At 41.7% G+C, this 21,337-nt stretch overlaps 1 protein-coding gene across 1 annotated transcript; it reads left to right on the top strand.

Annotated features, from left to right (window-relative positions):
- Positions 1-241: 241 nt before the first annotated feature.
- On the top strand, positions 242-20,818 carry LRRN1 (leucine rich repeat neuronal 1). Its single transcript, XM_075158587.1, has 2 exons — positions 242-457; positions 16,998-20,818. Exon 2 carries the CDS (start codon positions 17,230-17,232, stop codon positions 19,378-19,380), a length of 2,151 nt encoding a protein of 716 aa, XP_075014688.1. The 5' UTR covers positions 242-457; positions 16,998-17,229; the 3' UTR covers positions 19,381-20,818.
- The last annotated feature ends 519 nt before the right edge of the window (positions 20,819-21,337 follow it).

Genomic DNA, 21,337 nt, shown 5'->3' with positions numbered 1-21,337 from the left:
ACACCGAGGTGAGGAAGTCGGGCTCACCCACAAAGCTGCAACCGCACCGCACCCCGCCCTCCGCGGGGCGGGGCGGGGGAGGGCGGGGCTGGGGAGGGGTCCCGCCCCCGCCCCGCCCTCCCCCGCCCCGCCCTCCCCCGCCCCGCCCCGCGCAGATGGTGCCGCCGCGCCGGGGCGGCCAATGGAGGCGCAGCCCATCAGCTGACCGGCGGCGCCTACCCAGGTGCGCGCCGGCGGCGGCAGAGAGCGGGGCGGCGGGCACCGGCGCAGCATCCCCCGCCGCCGCTCCCCCTTTCCGGGAGGGATCCCGCCCCCTTACCCCGTTTTCAAACCGCTTCGCTCCGCAGCTCGGCGTGGAGCCGCGGCAGCAGCGGATGTGCCGCCCCCCGCGCAGCGGCCGCCGCGGGCAGCCCTGGGGGAGAGCCGCGGGTGCGCGGGCTGCGACCCCCGGCCGCCGGTAAGTGCCTCCGCCGAGCTGCGGGGAGGGAGGGAGCCGGGCCTGCCGGAGCCCCGCGGGGCGCTCCGCTCCGGGCCGCCGCGGTGCGATGCGGCCCGCCCCGGCGGAGGTCCCCGGGGGCCCGGCCCGCACGGGGCCGCGAGGGAGGAAAGTTTGCGGTAGCGGCCGCGCCCCCGGGGGAGCCGGCGCGCCCCGGCCGCTGCCGGGAAAGTTCCAGCGGGCAGCAAGGCTTCCCGTGCGGACGGCGATTTCGGACCGCCCCGGGGTTGGGGCCGCTTCGCCCCGCACCTCCGGGCGATGGGGACGGCGGATGCGGCGTTTCCGCGGAATAGCGGGGGCTGCAGCATCGTCCGGCTTTCCCCCGGGTTAGTTTTGATGTTAATCGCGGCTTTTGGCGGACCGCGTGGCCCGGTTTCCCGGCGGCGGCCGCGTACCTGCGCGGGGGGAGCGCGGGCGGGGAGCGGAGCCGGTGCCGGCTGTGCGGCAGGGCTGCCGGCGTCCCCGACCCCCCATTTGCATGCAAATGGGAGTGTATCCTGGCAGATGTCTTGCCTCATCCATTCACACGGAGGAATGTGAAAAGACAGGGAGTCTTCAGTGTAACAATAGCCCTTAAGAAAATGGCATAAAGGCGCAGTGTGAGCGGGGCTGCCCGGCACCGGCGGCTCCGCCACCTTCCTCCGAGGGCCGAATTCATTGTCCGCGGGGCCAGGCTGGCGGAACGGCCGCCTCGCACCTGTGTGACTGCGCTTTGGGGGCGTTTAAAACTCGGCGTGCGGCGGGGATGCTGGACGGCGGAGAGGGGCTGAAGCCGCCTCCAGCCGCAGCTCCCGTCTGCACCGGCGGCTGGGGGGTTTTTTGGGGGGTTTTTTTGGAAGTCGGTTGCCTAAAAGATGCGCGGAGAAGCGCAGGCGGCCGCGGTCTGTCCGCGCAGCCCGGCGCAGCGGCGGGGCCCTCCCTGCGCGGCCGCGGAGCGGGGCAAAGGGCCCCCCCCTTTGTTGGGGGCTGCGGGCTGTCAGAGGGGCCGCTCAGGCCGGGGGCTCGCCCCCGCCTCGCACAGCCCCTCCGAGCGCGGGGAGAGCGCGCATTGTGCCCGCGGCTCTGCCCGACCGGCGGAAACACAACAGATGCTGGCCTGCTATTTTACATCTTTCCCTAAGTTATTTAGTGCTGCTTGGGTGCGTTTTCCCACCAGGCGATGGAAGGAAAAGTAAGAGAATCAAACTCAAAGTAGAAAATAATGTTGTCCAAAGGTGAGAGATCATGCACAGGATGCTTATATTTTTGTCCTGGAGCTGCGTGATAGTTCCCAAGTAATGAATCTCTTCAATAAAAACTAGTCTGTGAACCTTTAGGTCTTTTCCTCACAGACTTAAAGGATCCCTGTAAAACGAACTTGGTATTTCTGAACAAGGCTATCAACCTTTTATGGAGAATAATTTAGACGTACGTGAGGTGATCTCACGTATGCTTCAAAGTACCAAAGTCACGTACTGCATCAGTCCCGACGTTGTCTGAAGGGTCCTACCAAAGTATGTCCAAAAGTCTTGCAAGTTGGAATTTAAATTAATTTAAAAGACAGACACACTTGAGGCAGAGAAAAACCAATGCACGAAGCTTCCCAGATGACAGAGTAGTTAAGAGCACAGGATTTGTTCTGTCTGCTCAGACTATGGGCTCTTTCACCTGCTATACCTCCTCAGCTAGGGCAAAGCGCGGTGCCCGGGCATCCTCCCTGTCCCCCAGCGCTGCAGCAGTGTGTCACGCCATGGCCCGGAAAGAGTGAAACCTGGACTTTGCAAGAGCTAAAGTTTAGCTTTTGCCTTGACGGTTAAAGAGTTGCCTGAATAAAATTTTATGTAGTCCCTATAAAATTACATATCCTAGTAGGCATTTTGGACTTTAATAGACCAGTTACTGTGATGACTATAAACTGTTTTCCATTTACCTAGAACAGACAGGAATACTACTACTGATTATTAAAGGATATAGGGTTTCACATCAAGTTGTATAGATTATAAAAGGATAAAAACTTTTTAATGTTAACTGTGAAAGACCTTTTTTTTATTGACATGAATAATGCTGAGCGCATCCAAACTTACGCTGCAAAAAGAAACTTCTGTTCAGTCTGATTTACCAGGGCTCGGACAACTGCGTAGGCACGGATCCAGCTTGGAGGCTAGGAAGCTCTGGTTTAAAACCAGTTATATGTGCATTTGATTCCAACTCATGGAGAAAATCTGATCATTTAAATACGAATTAGTTAAAGCTTTCATCATCATATCATAAATAAACACTAAGTACCCGTCTGTATTTGAAGAAGTACTAATTGCCGCTGGGATGTGAAGCGCGGTGCCTCCGTGGCAGAGGCGGCAGCCCACGCGGAGGTAATGCTGCAGCCTTTTGTTTTACTTCGATACAGTATCGTGGCACTGCAGAAGCCAGGGAAAACTTTTGCTAATCGGCGTGCTGTATTCCTGCTGCATCCTTCTGTCAGCAGGCTGCTGCTGCCAAGGCAGGCGGCAGCTACCAGCTCCTGATTATTTTTTTGTAGGGACACTTAAAGCACCTTGGATGAATCATAACCCCAGTCAAGTATTACTGGTACTGCAGCTTGCATAGCTTAATATTTACTGAAAAGGTAATTTATTTGCAGTATTGAGTCTATGGATTTTTTTGTTGTTGTTAGGGATGATATAAACTCCAAGTTCAATTAAACAATAATTTAAATTTTTTTTAAATTTCTTGTTTGAATTGTTTTGAAGCTTTTGTTTCTGTTAATGATATCAATGAGTAAAAAGAGGTTTTCTTCACGTTGGTAGATGGGTTAGAGCTCTATGCCACATTATTTCTGCTCCTTTTGGAACTGCTGCTTTCCCAGGCGAATGCCTTGGAGCACGCCTGGTTCCAGGTCGGGCTTTGTGTCAGGCTCAGACAAGGATCAGGCATCAGAAAAAGACAAAACCAAAGGAAAAAAGTTAAGTGACATTTATAGAAGAGCACTGGTTGTTAACAGCATTTATTTTATTTTTTTCCAACCACCAAAGTTGCAAGATGCTGAAAATCTTTACTGAAGAGCCAAACATTTTCAGAAATAAAAATCACTTTCTTTTACTGCGCACTTTCTAACTACTGTTCTTTGAAGCCCTGATTAATATAAATGAGTTGTAATTTTCTGACCAAGCCATCCTAGTTCACATATATTATTCCATTGGCAGACATGTGGTCTCCACAGCTGTCCCCTCATTTGTGTATGAAATGGAAACACTGGTGGCATTTGTAGGTTACCATAGTTACACGAACAATACACGTGTGAGGCTTCATCCTGCCAAGCTCCAGATTTTTTGCTGGCAGACATTTTGTAGACACAGAACGGAAGAAAATCTATGTGAAGTTTTTGGAAGCACATAAATCCATTTCTCCTCCCATCTGTTTATGTAATGCTAATTGACAGGGAACCTGCATTTCGACCTCACGACAGCTGACTTTTGCATCTTCTCCCAGTTGGAAGTGCCATCATGGGAGATGATGCTCCCAGGAAGCGTAAATTCCGGGCTCCACTCAAGAGCAGTTAGGTAATTAGCAGGATCAGGCCTTAAATGCTATGACAAATACAAAACACATCTTTCTCAAAAATAACTTGCAGCACAGCGAGGTCTACACAAACCAGAACTTTTGAGTTTAAATAGTTTTTCTCCCGGTTGTGTTACGCAGGTTGGCAATGCCTGTTGGGTTCCTGGGGGAGCACAGAGGCAGGCAGGAGCCAGCCCCCACCACTGCTCCATCAGGAGCATCTGCAGAAATCCAAGAAAGCGCACTTGAAAATATTCCCATACTCAGTTTTGTCTCTACAATTAAGATGTACCTACTACGGGAAGAAAGATGGGCAAGAAAATCATGGAGTTGGCTTAGAAACTGATGTGGTATGGCATAAAACTAGTAAATAATGGTGTTTCTCTAAGACTTGGAGTGCTTAAATTCTGCAAAAAGAAATCAAAGGACTACTTTAATAAGAAACAGTCTACTTAGGATGTGCTTGAGTTAGTCAATGACTTTTCCGGTCTCATTCTTTTCCTGTAGCTGAGTAATTAAGTCCTCCACTAATGGACTTCATAAGGTGAGGAACAGAACATGCCTCCTTACAGGTTTAAGAGGTACCCAGATTAAAGTTCTTCTAAACCACATTCTCTTATTCATTGCTGCTTAAAGCCCTGCAACTTGATTCAAGTTTTGTTTTGCTATTTAGGTGTTGTCTTTCATTTTTCTACGTACAGCACTGAAGGAAAATACTGGATTGGCATATTTTGTATCGGCCAAATTCTCCTCCTGTTGAAGACAGCAGAAGTCTTTGGCATCAGTGGGAAGAGGATTAGTCTCTGCTCTTAAATTCTACTGCAAAATGTTCTTATAACTTCACCTTCTAGTTCATAAGATCTTAATTTGGTGATACAAGCCAGCATTTTCTTGGCTTTCCAGCTGGCTGAATTATCCAAAGAATGGGACCTAGTTTTTACCTGGCGCAGTTTCTAAAGATCAAGTATTTGAGATGGAGTAGATACCTATTGCTTTTTTCTTTTCTTTTTAACTTAAAGAATGACAGGGCAAGGCAATTTTAAGTGATGGTCTTGAAATATTTATCGGGATGCTATATTGAGAATGCACAGAAGTTATAGAAGTGCCATAGAGAAATAGCTCTTTCCCGTATTTTATTGGCTACAGTGGTCTTGCTACATAATTCTCTCTCCTAAGGTGCCGCCCTTCAGTCCTCCGTGGTAACGCAGGACAGTATTTTCGCCGGCCATTCACAAACCGAAGCGGTGCATTTAACACTGGAGGCAAAGATTACTTATGGGGTTTATTTAGAAATTTTAGAGATTGTCAGCATCTCATTTCCAGGTATTTAATTTAACGAACTCTGGCGATTCCAGAAATTTATGCATCTGTCAGCTTTGATTAGAGCAGGAGTCCCAACCGCTTTTTGAAGCCAAGCCCCCCTCAAGGTGTTTGGCAGGGTTTGCCCCTCACTGGTTACTCTGGCGTTAGCAGAATTCTGCGGGGGCCTGTGCGGCTGCTCCCACTGACGGCTCAGCGAGTCTCGGGGAGGTGCAGCCCCTCGCCCGCACCCAGCAAGGTCCCGCGAGGCCGGGAAGGAGGCGGGGGGTGGTAATGTGTGGGCGGCTTGTGCGGAGAGGGCTCCTCTCGCATCGGAAGGGAGCAGACCCCCAGGCAGTGTCAGGGTGGGTGGTGCTCTACATGCCATGATGCTCCAGGAGCAGGACTAGAGCAGGTTCTACCTACCAGCTTGTTTCTCCACCGCTGTGGGTGGGAGCCATCGCTGCCCCATCCCGCTGGCAGCCTGAGTCCCAGCTGGACAGTGCAGCCCCATTTCCCTGGGGACCACCAGCGGGGAGGTCCCAAAGGGCCCCCAGGCCTGGCTGGGCATGTCCCACTTCTGAGACCAGCATCATCAGCTGGGAGTCACTTGCTTCATCTCAAAAGAGTTGCTTTTGTAGACAAGCAGGAGGTCTGAAAGTGAAGTGCAGGACTGAAAAATGGCATAGCTGACACTGGGACAGAGGAGACTTTTGTAAGCATGAGTCTGCTATTTCCATTTGACACTCCTTGTAAGTGTATTCAATATTATCTTCCAGAAATACAAGTTCTGGTTTCATATACACATATTCAATACCAAAGAAGTTACAAGGTTAAGGCTGAGATCAAAACCAGATTCCTCTGTGTTCAATAAATACCTTTCAAAACTGGAGAAACTCCACCACTGACAACGCAGTTAACCCAGATCTCCTTCTCTGTAACTGCTGGTTTTGGCCCTTTCACTGGAGTATTTCACCAGAGGTCACTAGTCCTTATTTTATCGGAGGCAGGTTTTAAAGATAACATTAATGGTTTGGAGAAGACTAGGGGCTGTTTCAGTTCATGGGAAATGTTCCCGGGGTTTCTCCTCCATACTGGAGTCTCACATATCATATAGTCCTCAATGCTTAATTTTATTTAATTTATAACTACTTTTGTACAGTCAAATGCAAGTTGCGTCATCAAGTAAAATGCAATCTTTAGAGTTTGTCTTTACGTAAAAATTGGATTCACACTAATCTCCTCGCTAACCCCCAACTGCAGCACACGACAAGCACTGCACAGGGTACCTACGCTTCCAGCACGTGCCCCGCAACGCCAGCTCAGCTCCCGTGTTTGCATGCGGTCCAAAAGGTTTGGGCTACTTGGACCAAGCCCAGGTTTTCTGTAGTTTTCAGGGGTTGGTCAGCAACATGGTGAAGAATCAGACTAAGTTCTAAGAAACACATAAAAGTTATTCAGAAGAATTATTGAGCTTGTCCAAAATTTGGTAGAATAGCTTTTTATAAAATATCAATCAAAGCTTGGATTGTCTTTTCGTAATTTGAAAGTGTTTATCATTGATATAATGAATCCTACATTTTCTGTTATTTCATGCATCATACGATTTATTTGATTAAGCAAGTCCAGAAATACCTAGTAAATGCATACCTTGCTAATGTGCTGCATATAATTACTAGGATGCAGATGAGCTACTGATTGGCCTTGCTAAATTTTTCAATTACAAATGATCCATCACTCTAACAGAAATAGAGTAAATATTGATCGTTACAGAGATCCACCACTCATAACAGGCATTGCAGCGACTTGTAAATGCATTGCAAAAATAACTTATTTTACCCGTAAATGAACAACCAGTTAAGTGAACCAGTTACAAAAAGAAAAGTTTTTAAATAGCTGCTTGAAAACAGGTTTTTAAAATGGTTTCATCATAGCATAAGGCACCGAGTAAAACCAAGTAAGTGTTCTTTATAAATTCATTGGCAAATGTTTTCCTTTATCTTTCTGCCCCCTTTAAGTGAAACTAGTCTAGTATATACAAATTAAACATTACTGTGCCTGAATGAATCATCTTAATTAGGTAAAGACTTTATCTATAAAGTATCAATAACTTGAAATTTTGAGAGGAATAACTTCTCCTATGTTTTCTGCAATAGGCAGCAATTTTAGTACCTCTGTATTTTGCAAACACTTATGAAATAAACCCATCTGTGGGAAAAATGCTGACTTTGCCATGACAAAACTGAGGACTAAAGCTAAAGGAACAATTTATAGGTCTATTCTTAAACATACAAATGCATTAAATATGATGTATTTTCTCTCTCTCTATTAATCTCATGAACATCTCAAAGCAAGATTGTGATCTGTTTTCTGCATGAAACAAAGTTAGACTCAAAATTTAGGTGATAGTGAGATAAAGAGAAATAGCTAAATATAGGCTATTAGCATTTTTACCATTCTCAGTTGAATAAGCCTTCCTTTCCTAATGACATGGCAGATGACCTGCTCTACATTCCAAGCAGTACTACTTAAACAACTTTGGAATGAAATAATGATGGAAAACATATATTCCGTAAAACATGTATTTTCTCAGTACAGTCTAACGGTATGTTGGGTTATCAGTTGTGAATGGAAGAAGGAAGTCTTCAGAAAAAACAAAAAAAACTTCACGTAGAAGCCCATTCGAAAGTGCGGAAAGACTTGTGAAAAGGGATAGGGGAGGGTCATGTAATACAGCTCTCTAACTGGAGGGAAAATAACTTTTTTCTTAGATCAGAGTAAAGCCTTAGTTCAGAGTAGTACCAAAACCAAATCTGTGTCCACTTAATGGAATTCCTTCTACCCCACCTCGACTTGGTTGAGTTCCAAATCTTTGTCTTGATGCTAACAGCCTTTATATTAATCCCAGCATCTCCCATGATAAATCCATTTATTTTGTTATTGGTATGTTCACAGTCTTGAGTGAACAATAAGGTGTTTCCATATCAGTCAATTCAATATATGGTTTTATTAACATTTATATGTAAATATAGCTCAGAAATAGAGAATTTGATCTTGCAAGCATATAACTCCTGGGGAAAAAAATCAATAAAAGTCTATTTTATTCTAAGTCTGTGTAAGCACACTACATGTATAAACTGTGTAGATGTAGGCTAACAGTAAAATACAGTTTAATACTTAATCACTAATAACTGAAAACTAAACACATAGTACAGCCACAGGAAATGGAATTATCAAAGTAGAGTATAACAAGGACCAGAAAAAAAGATAAACAATTAAAGCTTGAAGATAAACAATTGAAGCTATAGATGGCTGCCTTATTACATATACATATGCATACATATGATTTTTTTAATAACAAGTCTTCTGCATTTCCTACAGCCAGTGCTATTATGTTGATTTTATAAACATATACTGAGATACTGACTCACTTCAGTTTTTATTTATTGGCTACCATTTCTAGCACAGGATTTTCTGGCATCCTTTATGGTAGTAGCAACTACTTACACGCCAGGGTCTTTCCCAACTGTGGGGGATCCTGAATGACTCATAAAACTGGAGTTTGATCTAGAACTGTGTAGGAAGCAAAATAATCATGCTGCCAGAAAACCAGTCAGCAAAAAGAGAGGAAGAGGATTTTCTGTTGCTTCGTGAAAATCCTGTGGAGTTCTGGCATCCATATTTCTTGTGGTTAAAAATATTTCTCATGTGCTCCTTATTTCATTATTATGAAATAATAATTTCATAATAATTTCATAATAATTTCACTTCCACTAGCCAAGCTGCCTTGGCTCTCAAGAGTAGACAAAAACCAAAAAGGAAATTCTACTCCAAAATCCAACCCCATCTTTTAATGCCTTTGTTCCTCTTTTAGAGCGATTTCTCTTTTTAACATTTTTATTTGAACTATACTGATTTTGATAGATAGTAAGAAGCAGAGATTATCTGAGTTGTCCTAGTATGAAACCCTAGTGAGGTAGGTGCTCCCATGGGTAACAAGATGTTCAGGTCCTTCCATGTGGTTCTGAGATCCCAAGTATGCCAAGACTGAATTCCACTTCTATTCTTTAAATATGATTAGAAGAGGAAGCAGTATTTCTCTAGTCTTGGTCCTCTTTCATTCTTCAGCCAGCAGATACACTAAATGCAAAAAATAGTTGGAACAGGTCTTCCAAAATTAGTTATGCTCCGTAAACTTTAGACACTGTACAAGCTAAAACCAATTAGGTTTAAATTCTCCCTCGTATTTAAAATATACAGAAGGCTATGAATGCATTACAGCATGTACAGGTGGAAATGAAAGCTTTTCCCCAGCAGTTTGTCCTCCATCAACTGCAGGTAGTTGTCCTGCATTTTAGTGCAGGAGGGAAGAGCTCCAAGGAAGGTCTCATGAAACTGGCTTTTAACCTGACAGTGGAAGTTATTTGGTGGCTGTCAGGAAAGCTGATCTAGTCAAATAATTTTATCTGGTAATTACGTGGAATGAGGATAATAATCACAGACATGATTCTTCTCCATTGAATGAAATAAAAGCTTTTCTACTGCCTTGATATTGAATATGGGCAGACCCTGTGCAGCAGGACATGAAAGCTAGAATCATGGGCAAGAAAAGAACAGCGCATATTGTCCCAAGATTAATCTATTTTATGAAAATAAGCATAGTATGAAAGTAGATAATAAGTTGGGTTTCTAATGTAAGAATATTACTACTGTACAAACACATCTTGCCTTTCAGGTTTTCAAGGCTTTTAAATGGTTTTATGAGTTTTTTCTTTCCTAAAGAAAAAACAAACAGACTATATAATTTGACAACCCACTGTTTGGAAAGCACTTATTATTCCTGATGTTTCTAATATGACTTGTTAATGGTAATTTGTAAGAGATTTTCAAACAGATGACAGAAGCTGGGTTGCAATTCCATGGTTGATTTGATGGGCCATCAATATACAGTAGCTGTACTCTGCATGGTATCCAGCCCCTTGTAGTTGAGATCAGTATATGAATGAAAATAATTTTTCTCTCTCCTGCAAATTTACTTCAATATTTTAATGAAAACCATTGTATCAGTTGCAAGTCGTAAGAATAAACCCCAATAAATTACAAAATTTAAAGATTTAATATGCTGTTTCTGCAGTGCAGGCATTATGAATAGGATGCTCTTTGCATTTCTTCCGTGGAGATAAGGCTAGTATTTTTCAAAAGAATACAGATAAAGCATGCTAAGGTTGTCTTGAAATACAGCAAATCACTTCCTCACCAGAGCTTTCCCTATAATTAAACACTGACTTTTTTTTGATGGAATATGTGTACAGACAAGAAGAAAAAGTAGGCATTATTTGCAAAATGCCCCCCAAACCTTAAATATTATAAATCCCTGAGGATGTGTTTTGAAGCTTTATACCATTATTACATGTCCTATAGGCCCTTGTTTTTGTCTTTGCTTTTAATAACAGGCTCCTATTTTCAGATTCTGGTATGCTCTTTCAACTGACTCACATCATTTTCAGCTTGACTTTTCTGTATTTTACACCATTCAGGCTTGTAGATAGCTTATTTCCTGATGACATCGGAGACTTCAAAAACCTCAATATAAAAGGCTTACTATCAGGCATGACTCCTCAGTATTTTTCTAAATAGACAGGATTGCACTTGTAAATTTGATTCCTGGGAAAGGAGCCCATTCTGTAGGTTAACTGCAAATATCCTGGTTATTAAACTCAAAGTCCAAGTCCAGCCTCTTTCTCTAGGATGTACAAGGTCACTGATGTTCTTGACTGGAGTAAGCCCCGATTTTAGTAACACATTTTAGACCAGGTTTTGTGTTGTGCTTACTTGTGTGATTTAGTGGGTGCACGTACATATTCACGTGGCACTACTCAAATGCCTCTCTCCTAAAGCACCGTCAAAGGTTGTTCTTCACCCGTAGTATGGCACCAATAGCTCAGTTTTTCTCTGCAGAAAATGGGTGGATGTAGAACTGCAAAGGCCCTACTGAAGTTCAAAGCAAGGCAAGTCCCTTTTTACCTCCAACATACACATAATACCTTTTCCTTAAACTTGTCAAACTGTCTTAACTTGACTGTAACGAACTCAGTCTGAGCTCATTATGGGCCAGTTCATCTCCAGTGTTGCTTCTAGCGTAAGTAGTTCTTCAGGCTAGATCTTTGCCAGACCAACCAAGCCAACGTCTTTCAGTGTCCCCTGTCTAAACAGGCTCTCTCCTTCCCTGACTATGGAGTAACACTTCGTATTGATCCCAGTCTGAATTCCTATTTCTCGATCACCGTGTTCTAGCTGAAGCTTCACCCGTTCTTATGCCTTGGCACTAATACTTGGTCATTGCAGTACGCTCCAGATCCCTGGGCATGGGTGCTGGGCTGTCTAACATGCATTTTCCTAATGACACCTGGATCCAGGATGTAGCAGCCCAGGACAAGTATTCCCGAATTGACTGATGATGGAGGGTGTTTATATGGTAGTGGTTTCACAAACAATGATGATGGGGAAACAAGAAGGCTGCACGAGTCATTAGCAGAACATTAGTACAACAGACAATTTTCCGAAAGACTAGCTACATTACTTAGGCTCAATATATGAAAATGTTTCTGTGGAGAGATGGGTAGGTACTGTGGATCAGTATGTGCTTCTGGCTCACAGCAAGTGCAAAATAAATTGCTTGCCTTAGCTCAAGGTAATTTTCATCATGTATCTAATCCCTCAGACTTTTACCTAGGCACATCTAGTATATATGGCTGCCAACCAAAATCCGTGCTGATGTTACTTGCAATATAAAAGAAATTTTGCAAGAATGAACCATTTAGCTGTGGAGAGAGAAGATTTTCTGTGGTAGTATTGCCGTTTCAAAACAGACTTCCAAATATCCATGGGCAAACTATATTGTTTCTTTTTTCAGCAATTTTTAATAGCGGGCATTAATACAATTGTCATGGAAGTGGCAATACTTCGTCTTCCTACTACCAAGAAAAAATGTTTAACATCTATTTTTTCTAGTTAGCAAGTTAACTATGAACACTTTTTATGAACAGTTTATTTCACGATTGTCCCTTTATCGTTTCTTCTTGCTGCATTGTGGACTTAAACATACTTTTTCCTTGGATCGCCTGAACAACCAGACAAACTCGAACAGCCATCAGCAAGGCTACGGCTGCCAGCACACACCTCTTTCCACCCCACAGGCATGCTGAAATGAAGGATCTTCTGCTCCATAACCAAATACTCCCCCATTATGATTTCTTGGGCCAAAGAAATTCTCACTATTAAGCAGTTTCTGCAACCTAGCTGGAAAGGGAAGCCCTACACAAACCCTCCCCACTGCATTTCCAGGATGGGAGACACAAGAATGATGCTCACGTTTTCTGCCCACAAGAAGCATGAACAAGTTAATATCCCAGACAGCTGCCGTGTGTTTGCTTGCTGACAGAAATGTGGTTTCTTAATGCACTAGGTACTGAGAGGTGCTATGGCAAGTGTGTTTATTTAGCCCTTCCGTCTCTCTCCCATAAAATTAACCATTATTTCTGTTGATACCAAATTAACAGCTTTTATGACTGTTGTAGTGGTTCAGTACACTAGAAAATACGAATTTAATAAATGAGGGGAAGGCAGAAAATGCTAAAAGCTATCCTTTACAAGCTCATTATCTCCCAGAAAATAAGGTATAATACCTCCTTACTGTTTAGGGGAAGCTTCCCCATCCAGTATTTTTAAAAAAAAAATTTAACACAGAATTAAAACAAGTGCCATCAATAACATGACCCATATTAAATACCATTTTCAGGAAAAAAAAAAAATTGTGATATGACTCTGTCCTAAGGGAGATTTTGAGGACTGATAATCTCCCTTAACCCAGGAAGCCCGGAGCCACTCCTCTGCCCCTGCTCTGGAACTGGTGTTTCTTTAAGACACATGCCCCGGCCTTCAAAAGCCAAGATCTTCTGAACCGATCCCCTGACTTGTCTTTGGCTTGGACTGCACTCAGCTACTAGGGACATACAAGTTAATACAAAAAGGATCTCACTGGGCAAGATGCTGAGATGCCTCGCAGGAAAGGGGCACATGCTAACGCTCAAATTCTTCTCAATTCAGTCTCCCTGATTCCAGTGAGTTGGGAACTTTCAAAGGAACCACCCCTGGCTTATCCACATGGGCTTGGTGATTATTCATTGGTGGCTATTTGGAACTGCATACTGTCACAGATTTTGTTTTCAAAACCTGGTTGTGCTCCAGCTCATCCACCAAAAAAAAAAAGATTTCCTACATACATATCTTGCCTAGTTTTTATTTGGAAAGATGTGATTGTAATTCTAGATAGGATTTCAGAACCTAAGAAGAATCTAACATTCAAGAAACAGTCTTCCAGCAAAAAACATTGTGTTATTTTATTCCTTTGGACACTAGATGTCACAGAGGTGTCTGGGACCAGTCCTGCCAACACTGCGAAGACGGGAAAGCCAAGACATCCAGGGGCAAAGGGACGGCTGTCGGTGACCGCTCAGAGAGCTGGCAGCTGCTTCTTACAAACGTGAGAGCTGAGATGGTCAAGCATATCATATATAGATATAAACGGCAGAACAAAGGCAGCCATTGCTCTTTAGTTATACAAAAAAAATGCAGTGCACTTTTTCACGGTTAACAGCTGCCTCTTTAGTTTTATCAGAGCGATGGATGGGGTTTTACAGCATAAGCAGCAGCTAAAGCAGAAGTCCATGACTTGGCTTTTCCCTCGTGCTGTGGCCTCTGGGCTGCCATTCACATAAGCACAGCACTAAAATGGACTGAGGCATGTGCAGCCGATCAGAATTTACTTTTTGATTACACTGGATTTTCATTTATAGCTTCATCCAAGCTGCCCTGGGCTGGGTGAGATTGGAGACAGTAATGTGCAGGTCATTTCTAAAGAACACCTTCCAGTTAAAGAAAATTAAATCCATTTGCAGTAGAAAATAGCTAGAGAAGAGAAAGTGTCACTAGTAACTTGTAAAATTATATGTCTACAGTGATCATAAACCCAGAACTCTATTCAATAAAAACAGAAATGCCTTCTTACCAAGGATGAACAATAAATGTAATGTGCAAGTACGAGGATATAAATATTCAACAAAGGAAGGATCAAATTTGAATTTTTTCCAAAATCTAGATGTGCTCCAACGTATTTTTAAAGACGCTTTGAAGTTTTTTTCGGGCAGTTTCATTTTTAAAGTATTACATGATTTGTATAACTACATCAGAACTAAATCAGTACTAAAACATCACTAGGGCCCACAGCTTTATAAGGCATGGACTTCTTTTCTCTTCATCTACTTAGAAAAAACTTACAGGAGAGACTCTGAAGGCATGAATATTTGGAGCAATATTGCCTCTTGTGGCATCTGGTTTGATGCAGGCTGCTGCCCCGTCGTGCCTCGCTGAGCCAAGGCTGCAGGGCTGGACCAGAGACATCTCCCTGCGCGAGGGAACAGCCCACATGTAATGGCAGCTCAAAGCACCTCCTGTACCTGTCTAAAATTGTTACCAGATGAAATCACTGCCTGCATTATTAACTGGCAACTACTATCATTTGAAAAATCTGGAATTAAATCAATTAAACTTTGGACATCATCAGTATTCCTATAACTGTCTAGGTTGGGTCAGCTACAAATGGATTGTAATTGAGAGAAGCATCCATTAAAGTCAGCATAACTCAATTTATGCCAGCCTCCTCATCACTCTGTGTTAATATATTCCTTACTATTACGGTGCCGTTAGGATTTATTTTTGTTAATGCAGTTAATGTCTTATTCAGTTCTTCCATCAGTTGAAAGTTATTTGAGAAGGAATGTTTGTTCTGCATCTGGCTTTTCCCCTGCCACCATGGTTTTCTCATCTCTCATTCAAGTCTCAGCTACCAAAGAGAAAAATTTAGCTCAACAGGGTCAAATGCTTTCTGGCTAACATTCCTGTCTCCCTTCCTCCAAAACAACCACAGAACAAAAACCAGCATGCCAAAATAAAAATGCCATTCGGTGTGTTCTGCTTACAGCATTGTATCATAATCTGAAATAAAATATTATAATTTCATTATTTAATATGCTCACCAGATTTTGAAGTAAAAGCGTTGCATAAGTGGTATTCCTGTCACCATTATCTAGATTACCATTTTAAAACTATTTTTAAAAGCTGTATTTAGTTTCATTATTTTATATAGTAATATCTTTTGTGGACTTTGAATAGCTTCACTACCTTGTAATTGAAAAAGATTCTATTTCCTGCTTTCTGCTATTGCATTTTATCATTGTTATGTACTCTGTCTCAGATATAGCACAACTTGATTATTTGAGTTACATAAAAAGACAAAACTTTTGTTTGAGAAGTCTCAACTGCAATCATTAGAGCATGAGATTTACAGTGTCGCCTCGGAATTTCAAGAGGTCTGCTCTTTAAATCCTTATTCAGATTTGTCACATGCCTTGCTCACGTATGCTTTGTATTTAATTCAAAGCTTGTTGAACACATGCACTAACCTGTTTAACCTTCACTGTGAAATGCTGCAAAGATGTACTTTATCTGCCAATATTGATGTGCACAACGAGCCAAGAGGAATACCGCTAGGCACGTGAAATCACCACCACAAGCACTAGTTGGAGAAAATCAGTTCATGCAGCATCACCATCACTGACGCAACATCCTTCCGAACGGGAAGATAGGCAGCTGTTGTGTTTAGCACCACAGGCCCCGAATTGCACGTTTTTACACGTACACATACAGAAACTCTCAAAACTGTGTCCATGCTTTTTACAGCAGCAGTAATACATAGGTTTGCAGATAACAAACTGTTTCCCAGAGTTTACTTTTTCAATAAAGTGAGAATGAGAAAGACTTTACTAAGAGCTTAGATTTTTCTTGAATATGTGTTTAAAGACCCATGACACAACAGATTTTCTGAGGTACACTGGACACTGCTGGGTTAATTTAAACATACTCTCGCATGAGCAACTTCAGGCTAAAAAGATATAAATTGTGTGGTAAACAATTCACATATGATGACTGTCCTTATTTTAGTTGTTTGTACTGCATTGTGAATCAAGGACAGTACATTCATTCAATCAAATTTACTGTTATTGTTTGGTGCTTAGCTGGATTAAATCTAAGCTGTTATCTGGAACCTATTTGATTAACTCAGACGAATTTTGGCAAAGTTCATATGGCTTGAAACTTATAAATCAACATCTTCCTGAGCCTTAATTCCATGCACCTGAAATCCGAGCCCTGGGGATAGCTCTGGCACCCTGACTCCCATCAGGATTATGCTCTGAACACTCATTTGAGACCTAGCTGCACTGGCAAGTATGTCCCTGATCTTTAGCACTTCTCAAGCCATTCAAACAAATATTGCAGAGTAAAACTGAAAGGTATCCAACAGTTTTATTTTCAGATGATTGCATACATCGTTACAGTCACTCACTTGGGAACTATCAGAGAGTTTTCTCATGTAAATCCCAAGTAGAAGAGAGTTCCAAACCCTACATAACTATTACAGATGAGGATTTTTGTAAGGGAGATGTTAAAATAATGATTGTTTTCAGATATTTTTCTTTAAAGGATGAAGAAATTAAATAATATATGAACTGTATATGAGATGAGCATAACATATACCCTAATCTGTTTTCAGGAACTTCTTCAGACACTGATTTGCAGAAGATTCTGGAACACAGAGGAGCAGCTGAGAGTCTTCAGACCATTTCTTGTCTCCTCTAAACTCAGAAAATCATCTTTCACCTTCTGGATGTCCAAGCCTTTCACCTTAAACTTTAAGCTTTACATTTTCTGCCTGATAACAAATTACCCTCTCAATCTGTTGTTATTTTAAGGGGCTGGAGAGCTGAACTCACTAGCTGACCAGCATGGCAAAGGTTAGAGTCGTTTTAACTGTTTGCCAGTTGGTGCTAGAATTGTTAATGAATTCATTAACTGAGTCTTCCATACAGAGTAACGAATGTCCACAGCTTTGTGTATGTGAAATCAGGCCATGGTTTACACCACAGTCAACATACAGGGAAGCCACAACAGTTGACTGCAATGACCTTCGATTAACAAAAATCCCCAGCAATCTTTCCAGTGACACTCAAGTCCTTCTGTTACAAAGCAACAACATTGCAAAGACCACAGATGAACTCCAACAGCTGTTTAATTTAACAGAATTGGATTTTTCACAAAATAACTTCACAAGTATCAAAGATGTGGGGCTCTCAAATCTCACTCAACTTACTACTTTGCACCTGGAGGAAAACCAGATAACGGAGATGACTGACTACTGCTTGCAAGACCTTTGCAATCTTCAGGAGCTATATATAAATCACAACCAGATCAGCAGCATTTCTGCAAATGCGTTCTCTGGCCTGAAGAATCTTTTAAGATTACATCTCAACTCCAACAAACTAAAGGTTATTGACAGCCGTTGGTTTGATTCTACTCCTAACTTAGAGATTCTCATGATTGGAGAAAATCCAGTGATTGGAATACTAGATATGAATTTCAAACCACTTTCAAATTTAAGGAGTCTAGTTTTGGCAGGTATGTATCTCACAGACATTCCCGGCAATGCCTTGGTAGGCTTGGATAGTCTTGAAAGTCTTTCCTTCTATGACAACAAATTGGTAAAAGTTCCTCAGCTTGCACTTGAGAAAGTTCCAAATTTAAAATTCCTGGATCTCAACAAAAATCCCATTCATAAAATTCAAGAAGGTGATTTTAAAAACATGCTCAGATTGAAAGAGCTTGGAATCAATAATATGGGAGAACTTGTTTCTGTTGATAGGTATGCGCTGGACAACCTGCCTGAACTTACAAAGCTTGAAGCCACCAACAATCCAAAGCTGTCTTACATACATCGTTTGGCATTTCGCAACGTTCCTGCCCTGGAGAGCTTGATGCTGAACAACAATGCCTTGAATGCAGTCTACCAAAAGACGGTGGAATCCCTTCCAAACCTGCGTGAGATCAGTATCCACAGTAACCCGCTCAGGTGCGACTGTGTCATTCACTGGATCAACTCAAACAAAACCAATATCCGTTTCATGGAACCTCTATCCATGTTTTGCGCTATGCCTCCAGAATACAGAGGACAGCAGGTGAAGGAAGTGTTAATACAGGATTCAAATGAACAATGTCTTCCAATGATCTCTCATGAGACCTTTCCAAATCACTTAAACTTGGACATCGGCATGACAGTGTTTTTAGATTGTCGGGCCATGGCAGAACCTGAGCCAGAAATTTACTGGGTCACTCCTCTCGGCAATAAAGTAACTGTTGAAAGTCTCTCTGACAAATACAAGCTGAGTAGTGAAGGCACCTTGGAAATCTCTAACATCCAGGTTGAAGACTCCGGGAGGTACACCTGTGTTGCTCAAAACATAGAAGGGGCTGACACGAGGGTTGCTACTATCCGGGTGAACGGAACACTTTTGGATGGTACCCAGGTTCTGAAAATCTACGTTAAGCAAGCCGAATCGCATTCAATCTTAGTTTCTTGGAAAGTTAATTCCAACGTCATGACTTCCAATTTAAAATGGTCATCGGCCACTATGAAGATTGACAACCCTCACATTACGTACACTGCTAGGGTCCCGGTTGATGTGCATGAATATAACCTCACGCATTTACAACCATCTACAGATTATGAAGTGTGTCTAACGGTGTCAAATATCCATCAGCAGACACAGAAGTCCTGTGTTAATGTTACAACAAAAAATGCAGCTTTTGCGCTAGATATTTCAGACCAAGAAACCAGCACTGCCCTCGCAGCAGTAATGGGATCCATGTTTGCTGTCATTAGCCTCGCCTCCATTTCTGTTTATATTGCAAAAAGATTTAAGAGAAAGAACTACCACCACTCATTGAAAAAATATATGCAAAAGACCTCTTCAATCCCACTGAATGAGCTCTACCCACCACTTATTAATCTCTGGGAAGGTGACAGTGAAAAAGACAAGGATGGTTCTGCAGAGACCAAGCCAACCCAAGTCGACACATCCAGAAGCTATTACATGTGGTAACTCAGAGGATATTTTGCTTCTGGTAGTAAGGAGCACAAAGACTTTTTTGCTTTATTCTGCAAAAATGAGAAGTTGAAGACTTTTGTATTTTTGACTTTGCTAGTTTGTGGCAGAGCGGTGAGGACAGGTGGATATTTCAGAATTTTTTAGTATAGCGTATCGCAATTGTTTGACACAAATGGCAGCTTCACCTAGCTTCCAATTCTTTTTTTTTTTCCCTTTTTTTTAGTTATTGTGCTAAACTTAATGCTGTTCTAACTACAGTGCTGAATAAAATTAATGAGAGGCTGGGGTAACCCTGTGATTCAAAAGTAGCACAACCCCATTCTTCTGAAGCCATCACTAGAGTACAGTATCTTGCAAAGCTAACACACAGTTTTGAAACTGCATTGAACTAGGTTTGTAACGCTGGTCTGAGGACTCGTACACTGAGAAAAGGAGACCCTGAATGATGTTAGTTGACTGTACTGTAATGTTGTATCAACTGATTTGAATGTTTTCGACTTTGAACACTGAGTTTTCTTTTTTCTTTTTATTTTTGTAGTAGTTGAGAAGGCTTAGGTAAAGCTAACAGGCAATAGAAATATGTACATCCAATTTTTTAATGTAACAGACTAAATGTTAATTGTTCTCTTATTCTTTTTATTATATTTAGTAGACACTTTGGAAGAATACTAGAGTTTTGTTGTGTTTAAATCACCAACGCATGGTGATTTAGTTTTGTTCTGATTTTTTATTTTAGAAGTCACAATAATGTATTGGGTTTAGATGTCACTAGTTTGACTGGTGATCATGTTTTGACATAAAATATATCCATAATGTTATATAAAAATACTGTGTTTTTTTCCTCGATGGAATTATGTTTCAACAAAGTTCCAATTTTTTAAAATGCATTTATTTTAATAGCAGTGTTTTCTCTGCACTAGATGCAAAATATTGAAATAATGTAATCAGAAAAATGTATGGGTATGGCTTTTGGACTGTAAGTCACATGCAGAATCAAAACTGTTTGGCATAAGGTACACGGCAAAAATAATTCTCTGAGTTTGTAACAAAACATCTTCCTTTTTGTACACTTTTCTGTTTATATTTTGAGCTAAGATACAAATGAAGCTGACATTTAGCTGTCATTATGATCAGTTAGGACAAAAAAAACCCCAAACAACTCAGTGCTACCAAACTGAAATAAAACAGCTGAATCCTGGCATATACTTTTAAAAAAAAAAGTGAATTGGATTAATGTTCCTTCAAAAGCAGAAATTAAGATAGCTAAAACTAACAAGACAGTGATATGTTTGGGTCCACTACTGAACTATTTTTTACAGGCTTAAAGTTAACCAGTACTCAAGTATTTTACTGAATTAATATGTTAGAAGTGCAAAAACTCAGAAAGCAGTGGTGTTTCTATGTATAATATAAATGCATAATTTACAGTTGAACCTACAGAAGCTTTGTACGTTGTCTTTTCTGAACCCATGAAAGTTCTCTGCAGGGACTGCACGAGTCACACGCAGGGTGGGTTTCTGGTGACGTACGTGGCTACAGTTATAATAGATACCTAATCAGAAGCACAGAATTTTCTACACTTTATGACCACTATCAATGTGCAACTTTTTACATGTTTTTACATATCAAATACGTTCTTGGTAAGTAAAAGTTAATTGTTAAAATAATGGATGTGCCTGGGTTTTGAGGTTGTTTGAAGTTTTTTAACTCACTAGCTTCTCAAATATATCAAAGACCCCTCCCAAAATTTACAAATAGCTTCAAACTTCTTTTTCCCCTTCAGCCAACTGCCTGAAAATGAAAAGTTATCAGCGTAGTTTCACTAATAAGCTGCTTTGGTGCAAAAACTTCAGTGCGTCCCTTAGATACAGGCCTTGTTGATCTTGCATTTCAATGTAAAGCTGAGTGAAGCTATTAATTATGCATTTAAATCAAGTACTTATGCTACTAT

Source organism: Calonectris borealis, chromosome 10, assembly GCF_964195595.1.
Source record: "Calonectris borealis chromosome 10, bCalBor7.hap1.2, whole genome shotgun sequence".
In the NCBI taxonomy this organism is placed as follows: Eukaryota; Metazoa; Chordata; class Aves; order Procellariiformes; family Procellariidae; genus Calonectris; species Calonectris borealis.
Note: the sequence above shows the minus strand (reverse complement) of the source record. Positions and strands in the feature narration are given on the sequence as shown.